This window comes from Nicotiana tomentosiformis, chromosome 3, assembly GCF_000390325.3.
Source record: "Nicotiana tomentosiformis chromosome 3, ASM39032v3, whole genome shotgun sequence".
Classification (NCBI taxonomy): domain Eukaryota; kingdom Viridiplantae; phylum Streptophyta; class Magnoliopsida; order Solanales; family Solanaceae; genus Nicotiana; species Nicotiana tomentosiformis.
In genome coordinates this window covers 93,847,084-93,863,740 of record NC_090814.1, presented here as the reverse complement: position 1 = coordinate 93,863,740, position 16,657 = coordinate 93,847,084, and the positions used below count along the sequence as shown (strand labels likewise).

At 38.0% G+C, this 16,657-nt stretch overlaps 2 protein-coding genes across 4 annotated transcripts; both read right to left on the bottom strand.

Annotated features, from left to right (window-relative positions):
- Nucleotides 1-10,584: 10,584 nt before the first annotated feature.
- Nucleotides 10,585-15,778, bottom strand: LOC138907106 (uncharacterized mitochondrial protein AtMg00810-like). 3 transcript variants are annotated; one of them, XM_070197276.1, is made up of 2 exons: nucleotides 14,231-15,778; nucleotides 10,585-13,891 (listed from the first exon to the last, which is right to left on the bottom strand). In XM_070197276.1, exon 2 carries the CDS (start codon nucleotides 11,924-11,926, stop codon nucleotides 10,922-10,924), a length of 1,005 nt encoding a protein of 334 aa, XP_070053377.1. In that variant the 5' UTR covers nucleotides 11,927-13,891; nucleotides 14,231-15,778; the 3' UTR covers nucleotides 10,585-10,921. The 3 variants fall into 3 exon arrangements, with proteins under 3 accessions (XP_070053377.1, XP_070053376.1, XP_070053378.1); XM_070197275.1 differs by having other exon boundaries at nucleotides 14,239-15,778; XM_070197277.1 differs by having other exon boundaries at nucleotides 14,243-15,778.
- Nucleotides 14,342-15,247, bottom strand: LOC104105260 (uncharacterized). Its single transcript, XM_009613513.1, has one exon. It carries the CDS (start codon nucleotides 15,245-15,247, stop codon nucleotides 14,342-14,344), a length of 906 nt encoding a protein of 301 aa, XP_009611808.1.
- Nucleotides 15,779-16,657: the final 879 nt, after the last annotated feature.

Below are 16,657 nucleotides of genomic sequence, written 5' to 3'. Positions count from 1 at the left end.
AATTCGAGTTAGAATCACTTATCCCGATGAATTTCTTAAAAAACCCACAAAATATCATCTCCAACCGAGCTCCCAAGGTCCAAAAATGAAATAATAACCTAAGCCTCGATTATATAGCCCATTTTTTTAACTCACCATGTGCGGTCCGCGAAATTCCAAGCGCGGCCGCGCCCCAGGTCCCGCGGTCGCGAAAAACTGGCGCGTCCGCGAAATTCTTGGGGTTGCACTGCCAGGCTTTGGTATTTTGGCCATAACTTTCTCTACAGATGTCCAAATGATAACTTCTTTACCTTTATGGAAACTAGACACGAAGGGCTACAACATTCGATTTGAATCATCTCATAATTCCTTGTAGATCAAAAGATATATGCTTCCGAAGTCGGACTAGCGGATCTACAGAACTTCCAACCGCGGTCCGCGAAAGTTTGCCGTGGTCCGCGAAATTCCAAGTGCCTCAGCGCCCCATAATGCGTGGTCTGCATTCCTCCTTCGCCTCAGCGTCCAAAAATGCGCAGTCCGCATCCCCGAAAGTGCTTGAACAATATTTGAGTGCCGAAATGCCCGGACTCGCTCAAAACTCATCCCGTAACTCATCCGTAACCTCCCGGACACAAACCATATATGAATTTCAATCATAAAACATGCTACGGACCTGCTCGCGCACTCAAAACACTGAAAAGTGGTCGCCTCGACCCGATATTGACCATGACCAAACTCCCAAATTTCTTAACTTTATAAATCTCTCAACCAATGATCCAAAAATACACCCAAGCCCCTAAGGACCTTCAACCAAATATACCAACACGTTCCATAACATAACACGGACCTATTCGAGGCCTCAAATCACATCAAATAACGCTAAAACCACGAATCACACCTCACTTAAAGCCTAATAAACTTTGAACTTTCAAATTCTATATCTTGTGTCGAAATACATCAAATCAATCCGGAATAACTTCAAATTTTGCACACAAGTCATAAATGACATAACGAAACTATTCAAATTTCCAGAATCAGATTCCGACCCCGATATAAAAAAGTCATCCCCCCGGTCAAACTTCCTAAAAATTCAACTTTCGGCATTTCAAGCCAAATTTCACTACGTACCTCCAAATAATTTTTCGGACACGCTCCTAAGTTCAATATCACCATAAGGAGCTATTGGAATTATCAAAACTTCATTCCGAGGTCGTTTACACATAAGTCGACATCTGATCACTATTTTAACTTAAGCTTTAAACCTTGGAACTAAGTGTTCCAATTCATTCCAAAACCTCACCGGACCCGAACCAATTACCTCGGCAATTCATACAAAAACTGTAAAGTATAATTTGAGCAGTAAATGAGGTAACAGGACTGTAATACGCAAAACGACCGGCCGGGTCATTACATTCTCCCCCACTTAAACATACGTTCGTCCTCGAACGTGCCAAGAGTTGTTTCCAAGCCACCAAATCACGGTTCTAGATTACCACATATGTACCCGGGGGTGAACTCACGTCACCCTGTTCCATATAAGCTTGACTACACAATACAACTGATATCATTGATTTAACTTTAGCCCATAAACCTTGGAATTTAATTTCCAACCTTTAGAATTTCTTTCAAGACATGAATCTTACATTTACCCACTGTATGAGTTTAAACAAGCTGTATCAAGCCATAACCATAACCATAACCACGGACATAAAATCACCTAACATAACTTCACTGCAATGCGTGACCCCATCCAAATGCTGGCCCATAATATATACCTCGAGCCACCCCGCTCAAAATCAATAACCACAGAGAGGCAAATGACAAAAATGCCACACAAAACTTGAAAGAACATAACCATTACGCAATCGATCATGCAATACCCAAATACTAATCACACTCCAATTCTGCTATAAAGTTCAAATAGAACCGCACCATCTGTGCACATAACCAATGAATCACAATACATTCTATCATCTGGCTAGCTCCGACCACAACTTCACAGTCCACAACCATGAAACAATCCGCTCCTGAGAACTCTGAATCTCCAAATCCATAGAACACGCGAATCACCATATTCAATTCCATCTCTACCGCCCATATGCCTAACACCTCTCTCACATAATCATCCCACGAAAAATACTTTAAAAGTTCTTCCGTGCCACTTGGCAAAATTTAAATATCAGCAGTCCATCAACCATGTGAGTATCGCAATACTATTTTATACACCCGTAAGTCAAAATATAATGCGCCTTCTGAAGTCCGCCCCCTTCTCATACAACACCAAGTAGTAATAGTATCCATCTAATTATTTGGAACCATCCATGTTATCCAGCATTTGTTACCTTCTCTTCGAAACTGTACTGCCACCTCGTACATGTAAATCTAACTTCCGCACAACACATAACATCTATCTTGTCATCATGTGAAAAGCACAAGAATTTTATTATAAATTTTGAGTCACCCACAATTTACATACCTTATTAGGTAGAACCCTTTCTCTTGCTTCTTCCAGGAGAAAATCACAACACACAACACGTTTTTCACACAGGTAGAAACCATCAAGAATACTTTGGAATCCATTTGCACATAATCAAGCCACGCAGGTCACCAAACCCAAGAATATTACCACCAAAACATCTGCAAAGTCTTACCACATCGTAATTACCCAAAGGACTGATCCTATCACTACCATACTGGTCAAGTTTACTACCCAATTGTCCTATTTTCTTTTTCTCTGAGTCCCTTCCGAACCTGTCTTCAGATTGATACATCTCCTTGCTAAAACACCACGATCTTTAACCACAATTCCCCCTACAAACCCTAACATAGAACCACAATGCCCTACGGCTCTTGAGCAATTGTATTCTTCTTAAGCACCTCCAGAAACACCACAAGTGTAACACTCACTCTGAAAATACCTTATGTGAATCTAAAACTTTTCTTCTTACCTTCCTTATACTAAAATGTAGAATCCCTAGTCATACAGAACTTTCGTAAGTCCAGGCACCATCAAATGCAAATCTCAGGTTTTACCCATACACAAGTCCGGAGAAATTCTCAATTGCTATATAAAATTCTCAAACCCACTAAAATTTCTCGGAAGTCACCCACTTTGCTCAAATCTAAATTGCACAACCCAAATGGGCCAAAAGACACGTGCCCATTAGCACAACAACACTCCAAAAGAAATTCTACTTTAATACCACCGATCAAATTCATACTCCGTGCACACTACACCATTCTCAAATAACGACTCCCTCATCCCACGATTATACTCATAAAGCGCAACATAACCCGTATTCAGAAATTTCCTTACTCGGGTCATCCTCGATCTCAACTTCTGCAAGTCATAACTATCCCACCGGTATGCCTCAGCCCAAAACTAAAATTTAACATATAAACATCAAATCAAATTGTCAATAGCAGGCTCTCCCACTTGGCTCAAAGCCATAGATTAAAACACTCCATAATTCACAATACCCATACCTTATTACTATCATATTACCGTAGGCAGTGCCACAAAATTCTTCTCAAGCTCATACAACACCAATCATAAAAATACCCAAATCATCCGCTAAGCTCGCAATCATTCTCTTGACACTTAAGTCGACTTTCTCAGCCAGATTCAAATTCAAATCTCCATACATATGCCCCACTGGAAGAAAAGAAACTCTATACTCACGTCATAAGGAATACACCTACGTAGATTACTCCCCAGGGGATAACCCACCTGCTTAGCCTCAAATTGGTATCTTGTTATACCCCTTTCGCTGTCACAATTACTACGAAATCACTTAGTCTATCTAAGTCCAAACTTATTAACCAGACATGAGAGTTTAATTTATCCCAAAATTTAAACACGTGAAAGATCCTTCAAAATATTCACACTCGAGACTCTACGTCACATCAAAATGAAAATCAAGCACCCAATGGCCTTTCCTTTACATTTCACAGAAACACTTCTGGTCACATCCAAATCGTCTTAACACATCCTGCAGTTACATCGTACTTATCACAAGGCCATTCCACCACTCATCGAGCTACAAATTCCACTCGTAGGGACATTACCGGACATACGAGTCCAAATGTACAAGTTCTCACAACAGAAACTACCGAGCTTAAGCTGTGGTCTAAACTTGGCCTCAAGTCCTCCAGACTGGCCCATCACCAAAACACATAGTACACGTATCGAACCGCGTCCATAGAATTACAAGCTGGTGATGCACAGCTGATACTGAGCGCTCATGTGCGCATACGAATACGTGGAAGGAATTCAAAGAGTTTATGTCCCAAGTTGAATCAATCTAGCACGATAAGGAAAGAAAGATGGGAAATATATATCCTAAATGCCTATATAGCCTCTCGAAGATAAGTATGGACGCCATCATACCGATGCGCAAGACTCTACTAGACACTTGCTCATGACTTGTAGAACCTATGAACCTAGAGCTCTCATACCAATCTATCACGACCCAAAATCCAACTAGTCGTGATGGCACCTAACCCAACCCATTAGGTAAGCCAATTACCAACTATCCAATTCCAATAATAATCATTAAAGTAATTTAAGTGAATAAAGGTCTTAATCTTATACCATCCCCAAGAACTGGTAGTACAAATCATGAGCTACTAAGAATAGAGTATACAAAAGCGGAAATGAAATAAATACATAGTCTGTTTGAATAATACATAAACATAGCTTTTATAAATCTAAGGCTACCCTGAACAAGAGGCAGCTACAACAGGAACGCAGGTACATTTTCAAGTCCCGCAACCATCGAGCACAGCAACAACAGCAGCCAACATCTGCACACAATGTGCAGAAGTGTAGTATCAGTACAACCGACCCCAGGTACTGAGTAAGTAACAAACCTAGTCGTAGATTGAAAGTAGTGACGAGCTTCCACCAAGGTTGGGTCCAAAACCAATAGTCCACAACAATCCATAACAACATAAAGAAAATAATACCAGAAGTAACTCGGGGATAAAATACTCTGCCAAATCATGATTTCAAAAATAATAGTTCTTTCTTTCAAATACATCAGTGAAAACCCAAATCGTTTGTTGAAGTTGTCAAAAATATGAATAGTTTGAAAACAATAAATTTCTCACAAAATCTGTTCAATAATAAATAAGATGTTTCATTTTCCTTCCGGATAACCCATGTAAAACAAATGCATCATCATGACCATCTATCGAAATGTGTAAAAAATCATGAATGATGTGATGTTGTACAGTATGAGGAAAATACATCTCTATGCATGTATGTCATGTGTGCATGCTAATGCGATGCAACTCAGTGAAAAAATCATAAACACCCCCTCGGGCAGAATATCACTCATATACAGCCCCTCGGGAAAACCTCACAGTCACTCGTGCCACTCGGGCATACCTCACAATCACTCTTGCCACTCGGGCATACCTCACAATCACTCATGCCTCTGCAGCCCAAGCGCTAAAATCTGCACGGACAACTCACGTGCTATAATATCATATCAGAATCCGCACGGACAACTCACGTGACATAATAAGCCAATAAGGCCTACTGCAGGAGGGAAGCCCCGATCCATATAATAGTAATAATATATACTATTGCGGCGTGCAGCCCGATCCCAAATTATCCTCTAGCCCTAGGCCTCCCTCAATCATCAATCTCTCCAGTCTCTCCCTCATGGGCTCACAATGTCATGAGAATAGCCCAAAAATGATGATATGATGCATCAATAAATAACAACAGAGACTAAGATATGATATGCAATGAAATGAATATGACTGAGTATGTATTTTCAATTTAAACAAATATTTCACATCAATATGACCTCTGTGGGTCCAAATAATACTGGCACATAGCCTCAACATGATTTTTATTATATTTTTTAGCTCAATTTCTTTAATTCATAAAACCGCATGGAAAATGCCAAGATCATTTAATTATAAAATTTTACAGAAACAATTATGTTGCAATTTCTATAGTGCACGCCTACACGCCCGTCACCTAGTATGTGCGTCACCTCCCAACAATTCACGAAATACATATATTCAGGGTTCATACCCTTAACTCCAAGATTAGAAGAGTTACTTATCTTGAACAAGCCAAATCCAATGTCGAGCAAGCTATGCAATGCTCTAGCAATTCTACTCTGTGTGTATCGACTTCCAAACGGCTCGAATCTAGTTACAATTAATTTGATTCAGCCCACAAAATTTATAGGAATTAATTCCATATCAAAATACTAATATTTCCACAAAAATCCGAAATTACGCCCCAATGTCTAGGAATCTGACGAAACTCACAAAATCCGACAGCCCATCCACTGACGAGTCCAACCATACTAGTTTCACTCAAATCTGACTTCGAATCGACATTCAAATCCCAAAAATTTATTTTATGAAGTTTCTACAATTTTTCCCAAATTTTCACCTCAAAGTACTAATCAGATGATGAAAGCATTGATATATTCATGTATATTAATCAAATTCGAGTTAGAATCACTTACCCCGATGAATTTCTTGAAAAATCCACGAATATTCATCTCCAACCGAGCTCCCAAGGTCCAAAAATAAAATAATAACCTAAGCCTCGGTTATATAGCCCATTCTCTGAACTCACCATGCGCGGTCTGCGAAATTCCAAGCGCGGCCGCGCCCCGGGTCCCGCGGTCGCGAAAAACTGGCGCGTCCGCGAAATTCTTGGGGCTGCACTACCATGCTTTAGTATTTTTCCATAACTTTCTCTACATATGTTCAAATGATGACTTCTTTACCTTTTTAAAAATTAGACACGAAGGGCTACAATTTTCGTTTTTGAATCATCTTACAATTCTTTGTAGATCAAAAGATATAGGCTTCCGAAGTCGGACCAGCAGATCTGCAAAATTTCCAACCGCGGTCCGCAAAAGTTTGCCGCGGTCCACGAAATTCCAAGCGCCCCAGCGCCCCAAAATGTGCGGTCCGCGTTCCTCCTTCACCTCAACGTCCAAAAATGCACGGTTCGAGTCCCCGAAAGTGCCAAAACAATATTTGAGTGCTGAAATGTCCGGACTCGCTCAAAACTCATCCTGAAACTCATCCGTAACCTCCCAGACACAAACCATATATGAATTTCAATCATAAAATATGCTACGGACCTGCTCGCGCACTCTAAACATTGAAAAGAGGTCGCCTTGACCTGATATTGACCATGGCCAAACTCCCAAATTTCTTAACTTTATAAATCTCTCAATCAATGATCCAAAAATACACCCAAGCCCCTAAGGACCTTCAACCAAATATACCAACACGTTCCATAACATAACACGGACCTATTCGAGGCCTCAAATTACATCAAATAACGCTAAAACCACGAATCACACCTCACTTAAAGCCTAATAAACTTTGAACTTTCAAATTCTATATCTTGTGTCGAAATACATCAAATCAATCCGGAATGACTTCAAATTTTGCACACAAGTCATAAATGACATATTCAAATTTCCAGAATCAGATTCCGACCCCGATATAAAAAAGTCATCCCCCCAGTCAAACTTCCCAAAAATTTAACTTTCGGCATTTCAAGCCAAAATCCACTACGTACCTTCAAATAATTTTCCGGACACTCTCCTAAGTCCAATATTACTATACCGAGCTATTGGAATTATCAAAACTCCATTCCGAGGTCGTTTACACATAAGTCGACATCCGATCACTATTTTAACTTAAGCTTTAAACCTTGGAACTAAGTATTCCAATTCATTCCAAAACCTCACCGGACCCGAACCAATTACCTCGGCAATTCATACAACAACTGTAAAGTACAATTTGAGCAGTAAATGAGGAAACGTTGTTGTAATACTCAAAACGACCAGCCGGGTCGTTACACATTGAGAGAGTGATGAGGATTGGGAGCCCAGGGAGTGATGAGGGCTGGGAGCCCAGTGAGTGATTGTTGTCCTAAGAGGTTGTACTTGATTTTCATTTATTGTTGTACTTAGTTGCTATTTGTCATTGTTGTAAAATCTCTAAAAGATTGTTGATATACGGATTACATGAACAGGAACTGTATAAAAATTGATTTGACATTAAACTGCTAGACTTGATAGCATGTCTATTCTTTGTTGGAATTACTCGAAATGAACCATAACTGTGTAGCTCGTTACTATCTTCAGTTCCTTATTTATTATTGTTACTTGCTGAGTTGGTTGTACTCATACTATACCCTACACTTCGTGTGCAGATCCAAGTGTTCTCGGACATAGTTGGTGTTGATCCTTTCGCGCGGTTGATTTTCAGGAGATTTTGAGGTAGCTACCGTGTTTCGCAGACCTTGTCTCTCCTTCCCTATCTCTTTGTTTAACGTATTTGGTCTCAGACTCTTATAGACTATATTTTCCAGACTTGTATTCATATTAGATACTCATGTACTCAGTGACACCAGGTTTTGGGGAGTGTTTGTATTGTATTTAACTATTATATTTTCAAACTTGAGAGAAATTGTGGTTTATTGAGATTTTCGGCTTGCCTAGTATTGAGATAGGCGCCATCACGACGATGAGATTTTGGGTCGTGACACTTTTATAGTCGGTTTGGTTCGGGTTTTTCGGTTATTTTTTTATTAAAACCAAAACCAAACCAAATTTGATCAGTTTTTAAAATTCAAAACCAAAACTAAACCAAACCAAAGCTAAAAAGTATCGGGTTTTTTGGTCGATTTTTTGGGTTTTTATGAATACTCCTACTTGTAGGTATGAACAGCTTCATAAGTAACAACCTGACCAATGACATCAACAAATATAAAAGTAAGTTGCACATTTTAATAACACCTGATATTATAATAAAATGGAAGAGAAGAATTACCGAATTATTCTGCTCCATTAACATCATATTGATTTGTTAGCTGCTCAAAAGGACGCAAGTTAAAGATCCCCATATGAAATGAAAGATCAATTATTTCCTCAACACATGTCCTCTCTGTAAATATCAGCCTGAGGTATGTGTTGTAGTCTTTAATTTCAAGTTATTTGGTCGACAACAAAATTATTTATGTGATATATGTCGAGTACAACACTTCATCTTGAAGAACTTTATAACATACTTCCCGATTGAGGCATATATTCTGTATGGCAGATTAATTATCAGGATGTATCATATTGCTCAAAAAAATCTTCAAGTAAGAATATAACAGTTATTTCATTTTAGTGAACTATTTGCAACCATAATCCTTTAAATCAGGCAAGACACGTCAAGAAAGTCGAGGCAACATATAAATTGCAACTATAGAGAAATTAGTACACAATAGTATACAATCTCTATATGCTACAATTGTTTTTCTTTTGCTTAAATGATGACTACTAATTTAACTATCTACAATCTTTACAACCCAAAGGCAGGTAAAAATCCACAAACTGGGAAGAACAAGAACTTTAATTTATGAGAAATTGGCACGCTATGGGAATTGAATACAGAGTCATGTTAGCCTCTTTGGGAATTTCACATACAGGTACTACTTTGTTATAACTAATTTACATCCACAAACATCTTTCTATACATAAGAAATTCGGTGAAATTCCCATAATGGGGTGATCAAGGTAGTTATAATATAATTGAATAAGATTTTATAACTTTGAATCCACAAACATCTTATTTAACCTTCATAACATTCATTTGTATGGGAATATAGAATCCGCATAAATAATTATTTGCATAGGAGTCATCTTAGCCTCTTAATTGTTACATCCACAAACATCTTCCCAAACATAAGCAGTTCGGTGAAAATCCTAAAGTGGGGTGATCAAAGTAGTTATAACAAAATTGAATAAGATGTTATAACTTTACATCCACAAACATCTTATTTAACTTTCACAACTTTCATCTACCTTTCTATCGATCAACACCTTGTGTACATCTGTTCTAGTGGTATTCGTAAATTTAATCTTGAATAATATTCGACTCTTTTCCATCAAAACAATGAAACTGAATTGAGCATTGTGCAGAATGAAATGATATATTCACAAACTTAAATGAATACAAACAATAAAAGAATCCATACATATTAAATAAAACAGAGAAGTTCTAGACGACAGAGAAGAAAAGTGCCTAGTACAATCTCTGAAGACGCATTCTACAAAGAAGGTCCATAGAGCAAGATACATAAATTGTTCAACTTTAGACAATAGACTTGGTGAAACTTTAAGTTCAAATAGTGAGAAAAGAAGAAGGGAAATGTGAATTTAAAGGAATTATATAGTCATTATTTTGTCAAACTTATCAATTGTTATATTGTTCACAATATAGGAACGAAGATGCTCTATTAGATAATATCACAACATGATAAAGAAAGAGTTTTTGTTGCTTTACATAAGTCGTGACAGGAATAGAAATACCATCAATATGATTAGTGGCTTCCATAAAGTTCATAAGCTTCATATAAGATATTAATGACTCTCGGTTACAATTCACTAAAACATGATAGAAACAAAAATATCTAAATCACAAATAATCCTTTTTCCCCAGTTTATCCTCAAGGTGCCAAACAGTTTTGCATGTAAGCTTAGAATGATAGAGCTCCCATGGAGTTCTCTAGAGTATTCTGAGAGAAAAGAAGAAGGGGAGCGTGAGATAGAGAGAGTGAAAGCACCAACAGAATTTGTGTGTTTTGTATAATGATAACTCTCTACTGATTTCATTAACTCTACAAGTATATATACATGTTGACTAAGCTAACCACTTAGCTAAGCTAAACCACTAACTAAATCTACTAGCTTTTACATTATACAATATAATAATGAATGTATTAATAATAACTATACTCAATACCTCCCTCAAGTTGGAAGTGAGGTTCTCACAACCAACTTGCCCAGAACAGCTGAATGTTTGACCCCTGTGAGGGCCTTAGTAAGAATATCAGCCAATTGATTGTGAGTAGTCACATGATGAAGAGAGATTAGGCCTTCTTGCAGCTTGTTCCTTACAAAGTGGCAGTCGACTTCAATGTTCTTGGTCCTTTCGTGAAACACTGGATTATGGGCAATGTGTATGGCAGACTGGCTATCACAAAATACTTTAATAGGATTGGATTGGGAAACAGTTTGCTCAACCACACCAACTCTCCAACTACTTTCCTGAGGGATCTATATTCTGCTTCAGCTGAGGATAAGAAAACAATCTCCTGCTTCTTGGACTTCCAACTAATAGGGTTGTCTCCTAGTAAAACAATGTACCCAGTAACAGATCTTCTAGAGTCCGGGCAGGCAGCCCAGTCTGAGTCACAATAAGCCTTGATCGAACAGTCAGGACTGTTGGAGAAGAAAACACCCAGTGTAGGATCCTTTTTGAGGTATCTAAGAAGATGAAATGCTGCAGTCAAATGGGAGTCTCTTGGAGCTTGCATAAACTGACTCAAGATTTGCACATTGTAGGCTATATCTAGCCTAGTATTAGTGAGAAAGTTGAGCTTTTCCACCAATTTTCTGTAGTATGTGGGGTCTAGTAGAAGATTCCCCTCTTGTGCTTTCAACTTCACAGCAGGATCAAGAGGTGAGGACACATTGCTATAGTCAAAACATTGATATTCCTTCAATAAAACCAAGGCAAACTTTCTTTGAGAAATAAGAACACCATTTGGTTTGTATAAGACTTCTAGACCCAAAAAATAGTGAAGTCTGCCCAAATCCTTTATTCTAAACCTTTGATCCAGGAAAGCCTTCAACCTTGCAATCTCTTTTGAGTCGGTCCCAGTGATTATAACATCATCGACATATACAGCTACAAAGATAATGGATGAGAAAGTTTTCTTGTAGAAAAGGGAGTATTCATTTTCAGAGGGTTGGTACCCTTTTGAAGACAATGCCTCAGTTAGTTTGGCATACCATTGTCTGCTGGCTTGCTTCAGCTTATATAATGATTTGTTCAGCCTGCATACCACCCTGTTTGAACTACACTGATCAACTACAAGACCAGGAGAAGCCTCCATGTATACCTATTCATATAAGTCTCCATGGAGGAAGGCATTATTCACATCTAATTGGAATATGTCCTAGCCCTTCTTAACAGCTACTGTAACTAATACCCTAACAGTTATCATTTTCACAACAGGGGAGAAGGTTTCTATATAATCAATCTTAGCTTGCTGAGTATAACCTTTTACTACCAGCCTGGTTTTAAACCTTTCAATGCTCCCATCCGCATTATGTTTAACCTTATATATCCATTTACAACCTATTGCTTGTTTCCCAGCTGGTAAAGGAACCAAATCCCAAGTATGATTGGCATGGAGTACCTCAAATTCCTGTGTCATGGCTTCTTGCCATGCAGGATTGAGGGTTGCCTCTTCATATGAAGATGGCTCACTACCATAGCAAACACTTAGTACCAAGTGCTGACTTTCAGAAGAAAGAACATCAAGAGTGATGTGATGATGATTAGAGAATAAGGCATTTAATGAAGGAGTGCGGTGAGAAGTAGTGGTCAGTTGAGTAGTACTAGTGAGAAGTAGTGGTCAGTTGAGTAGTACTACTGGACAATTGATAAACATAATCTTTTAGGTAGACAGGAGTCTGATGATTTCTATTGGATTTCCTTAAAACTGGTGCTACTGACTGTACAGGTGTAGATGAGGTTTGCACATTGTTATCACTTGAAGATGTGGAATTAGAAGTAATTAGTGTCTCGGATTAATGTTCCATGTCTGGAGATATGACACTAACAGGACTTTGTCCAGTGTTCATAGGAGAATTCTGACTACTGTCCTGAGCATAATTAGGAAATGAGATTGTCTTAAGAACGGAAGGAAAGGAAGCATTTTTAGAAGACATAGAGAAAGGAAATACACTTTCATGAAAAATTACATCTCTGGAGACATGTATTCTCTTGGTGGCTAGACTTAGTACCCTGTAACCTTTTGTTCCAAGTGGATATCCTACAAAGATGTGAGGGGTAGTTCTTGGTTCAAATTTGTCTCTTTGTATCTTGGGTATAGTAGGGTATCAGAGACAACCAAAGCTTCTCAAATGAGAGTAGTTGGGTTTCTTTTGGTATAACAATTCAAAAGGACATTTGTTATTTAGGTAAGTGGTTGGTAACCTATTTATTAGAAAGGTGGCTGTTAGGATGCACTCTCCCCAATATTTGGTTGGGAGTTTGGACTAAAACATGAGTACCCTAGCAATTTCAAGGAGATATTTATGCTTTCTCTCTACTACACCATTCTGTTGTGGTGTATAGGGACAGGTTTTCTCGTGTATGATCCCTTTGGATTGGTAGAATGGGGATGTTTCATGGCTGGTGAACTCTAAGCCATTATCAGATCTAATGGAGTTTATAGATGTATTGAATTAGTTTTCAATCATGGCTACAAAAGCTTTTAAAGCCTGAAGATCATTACTTTTGCAGCTCAACAGGTGAGTCCAAGTGGATCTGCTAAAGTCATCCACTAAGGTGAGAAAATATTTGTGGTTATCATGGGTAGTCACATGGTAAGGGCCCCATATGTCTATGTGCACTAGTTCAAATAATTGGGAGGTAGTGCTGGCTCTTTGAGGAAATGAGAGTCTGGTTTGTCTTGCCATAGGGTTTATGGGGTAAATAAATGGTTGTCTTGGTGCAAATTTTGTAGGAATTAAGGATATTCCTCTCATTTTAACAAAAGGAACATGACCAAGCCTATTGTGCCATAGAGAATTTATATCATGTTTATCAAATACATATGAAGACTCATTCTTATTGAAATGGGAATATTTACAGATTGTAGATTGTGGCATGAATGAGTATGACTAACAGACTCATGACTATTTACATTGGGAGCAGGAATACAATTGCAGTAAGAAGCTGAAACAGTAGAGGGCAAAACAACCTTTTTACCCTTCAAACACTAGGAACGGAGATAGTACAAACCTTCTTTGCTACTACCAATCACCTGAGGCATCTTCACTGAAGGGGCCTGCAATAGACAGAGTGAATCACTAAAGAATACAATACATCTAAGGTGTACTACAAGGGAGTGAACAGAACTCAAATTATATTTGAATGATGGAACATGAAGGACCCTATGTAAGACAATGTCTAAAAAAAGTATCACATCTCCAAATTCAAGAACTTTTACTCTATATTCATTTGGCAGGCTTATCAGTAGAGGATAGGGTAGTCTAGTGATGTTAGTGAGGGCATGTTTGTTAAAGGTCATATGGTTAGATGCTCTTGAGTCTATGATCCAAAGGTCAGCCATTGATTCAAAATATTTGCATGAAAGTTTGTCAAAATCAATGGAAGAAGTACATACAACAATACCTACAAAGTTGGCACTACCACTGGTGACATTGTCATTGCTGGAAGATCCTCCTGCATTCCCTACTTGAAAGTGCTGCAGCAAGCTCATTATCTACCCATATTGCTATTTTGTCAGGTTGACATTCTGATTTTCATCTTGTAGGTCCTGCTCATCTCCATTCTCATGAATCATATCAGTCGGGGTTCTATGTACATTTGCCACAGAGCCTTTTCCTTTGTTGAACTTATGGTTCTGGTTGTTCCCCTGATTATAGGGCTGAGTATTGGTACGATTAAAGTTCTGATTATTATATGAACTGCCTTGAGGGTATCCATGTAACTTATAACACTTCTCCCTTATATGCCCTGGTCTTTTGCAGTAGTCACAAAATAGACGACCCTTATTATTGTTGTTGACTGTATAATGTGTCTTGAAGTTCCTGGCTCTAAATGGATTCTGATGTTGTGAATTTGCATTTACATGCAGTGAAGTAGAGTCCAAACTAAGTTGGCTATTAGGTTTGAATTCCCTTTGTTTTTCTTCTTGTATCAGTAGAGAGAAAGCTTGTGCCATAGAAGGCAGAGGCTTCATCATAAGGATACTTCCTCGCACTATTGTGTAGACCTCATCCAAGCCCATTAAAAATTGGATAAGTCGTCGATCTTGTTCTGCCTTGTGCATAGTTTCTTTTGCTCCACATGTGCAATTGTAGCTACATTGAGATTTGGCACTCAAAGTGTTCAGTTCCTCCCACAATCTCTTCATTCGTGTATAGTACGTGGTAATGTCTAAGGTTCCCTGTACAAGATCATTAATCTCTTTATGAATCTGATATAATGTTTCCCCATTCGTTTGGTCATAACGATCCTCTAATTCCCTCGATAACTCAACTGAGTCGTTCACATACTCCACACTATCATAGATTTCCTTAGCAAGGGAATTGAGGATCCATGAGGTTACCATGTCATCACATCTCTCCCACTGACGGAATTGAGGCGAATTAGGGTTAGGTCTTCTACATTCCCCCATTAATAAACCCTAACTTGTTCTTAACTGACAGGGCTCGCAACACGCTTCTTCTCCAGGAACGATATCCAATTCCGTCGAACGGAACTAGTACTAAAGTCACTCCAGGACTATCCAAAGGATGGATGTATAGGGGATTACCTGTATCGATGACCAATTGGTCATTTCTGCTCGTGCCAGAAGTGGTCTCTTCAGTCTGATCGATAGCCATCTGCGAAGCTCCGATTCGATGAAATTGAGGAGTATAAAACCTTCAATTAGGTCTAAGATCTTCAATTTGTGGAAGAATTTTCAGAATTGGGCGGCAATCGCCGAAACCCTAGTGAATGACAAAACCAGATGAAATTCAGAACGAAGAACGGAGATGCTGAAAGGATCCGAACTGATATCCAAGCTCTGATACCATAACAGTTTTGCATGTAAGCTTAGAATGATAGAGTTCCCATGGAGTTCTCTAAAGTATTCTGAGAGAAGAGAAGAAGGGGAGCGTGAGATAGAGAGAGTGAAAGCATCGATAGAATTTGTGTGTTTTGTATAATGAGAACTCTCTACTGATTTCATTAACTCTACAAGTATATATACATGTTGACTAAGCTAACCACTTAGCTAAGCTAAACCACTAACTAAATCTACTAGTTTTTACATTGTACAATATAATAATGAATGTATTAATAATAACTATACTCAATAGTGCCTAAGGCATGACCAAATAATAATATAAATTGAAGCAATTGTGCAGTCACGAATTCAATGACAGTAGAGAGATATGATTTTTTTACACATTAAATACATACACACAAAAATAAATAAATTAAACGAAGAACACAGCATGTCGATTTGAAAAACTTAACAAAATGAGAAGGAAAAATAACTTAGTAAGACAACTATAGAATATAAGAGATAAGTAATTTTACTATTTTGTCATAAATTTACTGATATTTTTAATAACTGTTATTTTTGCATTATTTGCCATAGGCGGGTGAACTTCTATTTTATCTCAACTCAAATATTTCTATCTATAAATTTGAAATAATATTTTTATCTTTAAATTTAAAATCAAATTATTTTCTATATCAAAAAATATATTTGTAGTATTTTATAGATATAGACTACCATATTAGGAAGAAACTCCTAACCAATTTGAAACTAGAAAATAGGCAGAAAAACGCTCCAAAAACGGTTGTCAATAACTGCTATAGTTAAAAGAGCCCTCCCTCTCTCTCTCTGAGAGATTGAAACCGCTGAGAGCCAAACCAAAGATCACACTTTGCAAAGAATTTGAAGATTTGGGATTAAAGGAACATGGATCTATGCCGATTTTAGGGATAATTGGAGCTAGTATTGAAATTTTTCTAATTTCTATTCCTGTTTTTTTACTCTTCTATCTTTCTTTCTCCTTTTTTCTATTTGCTT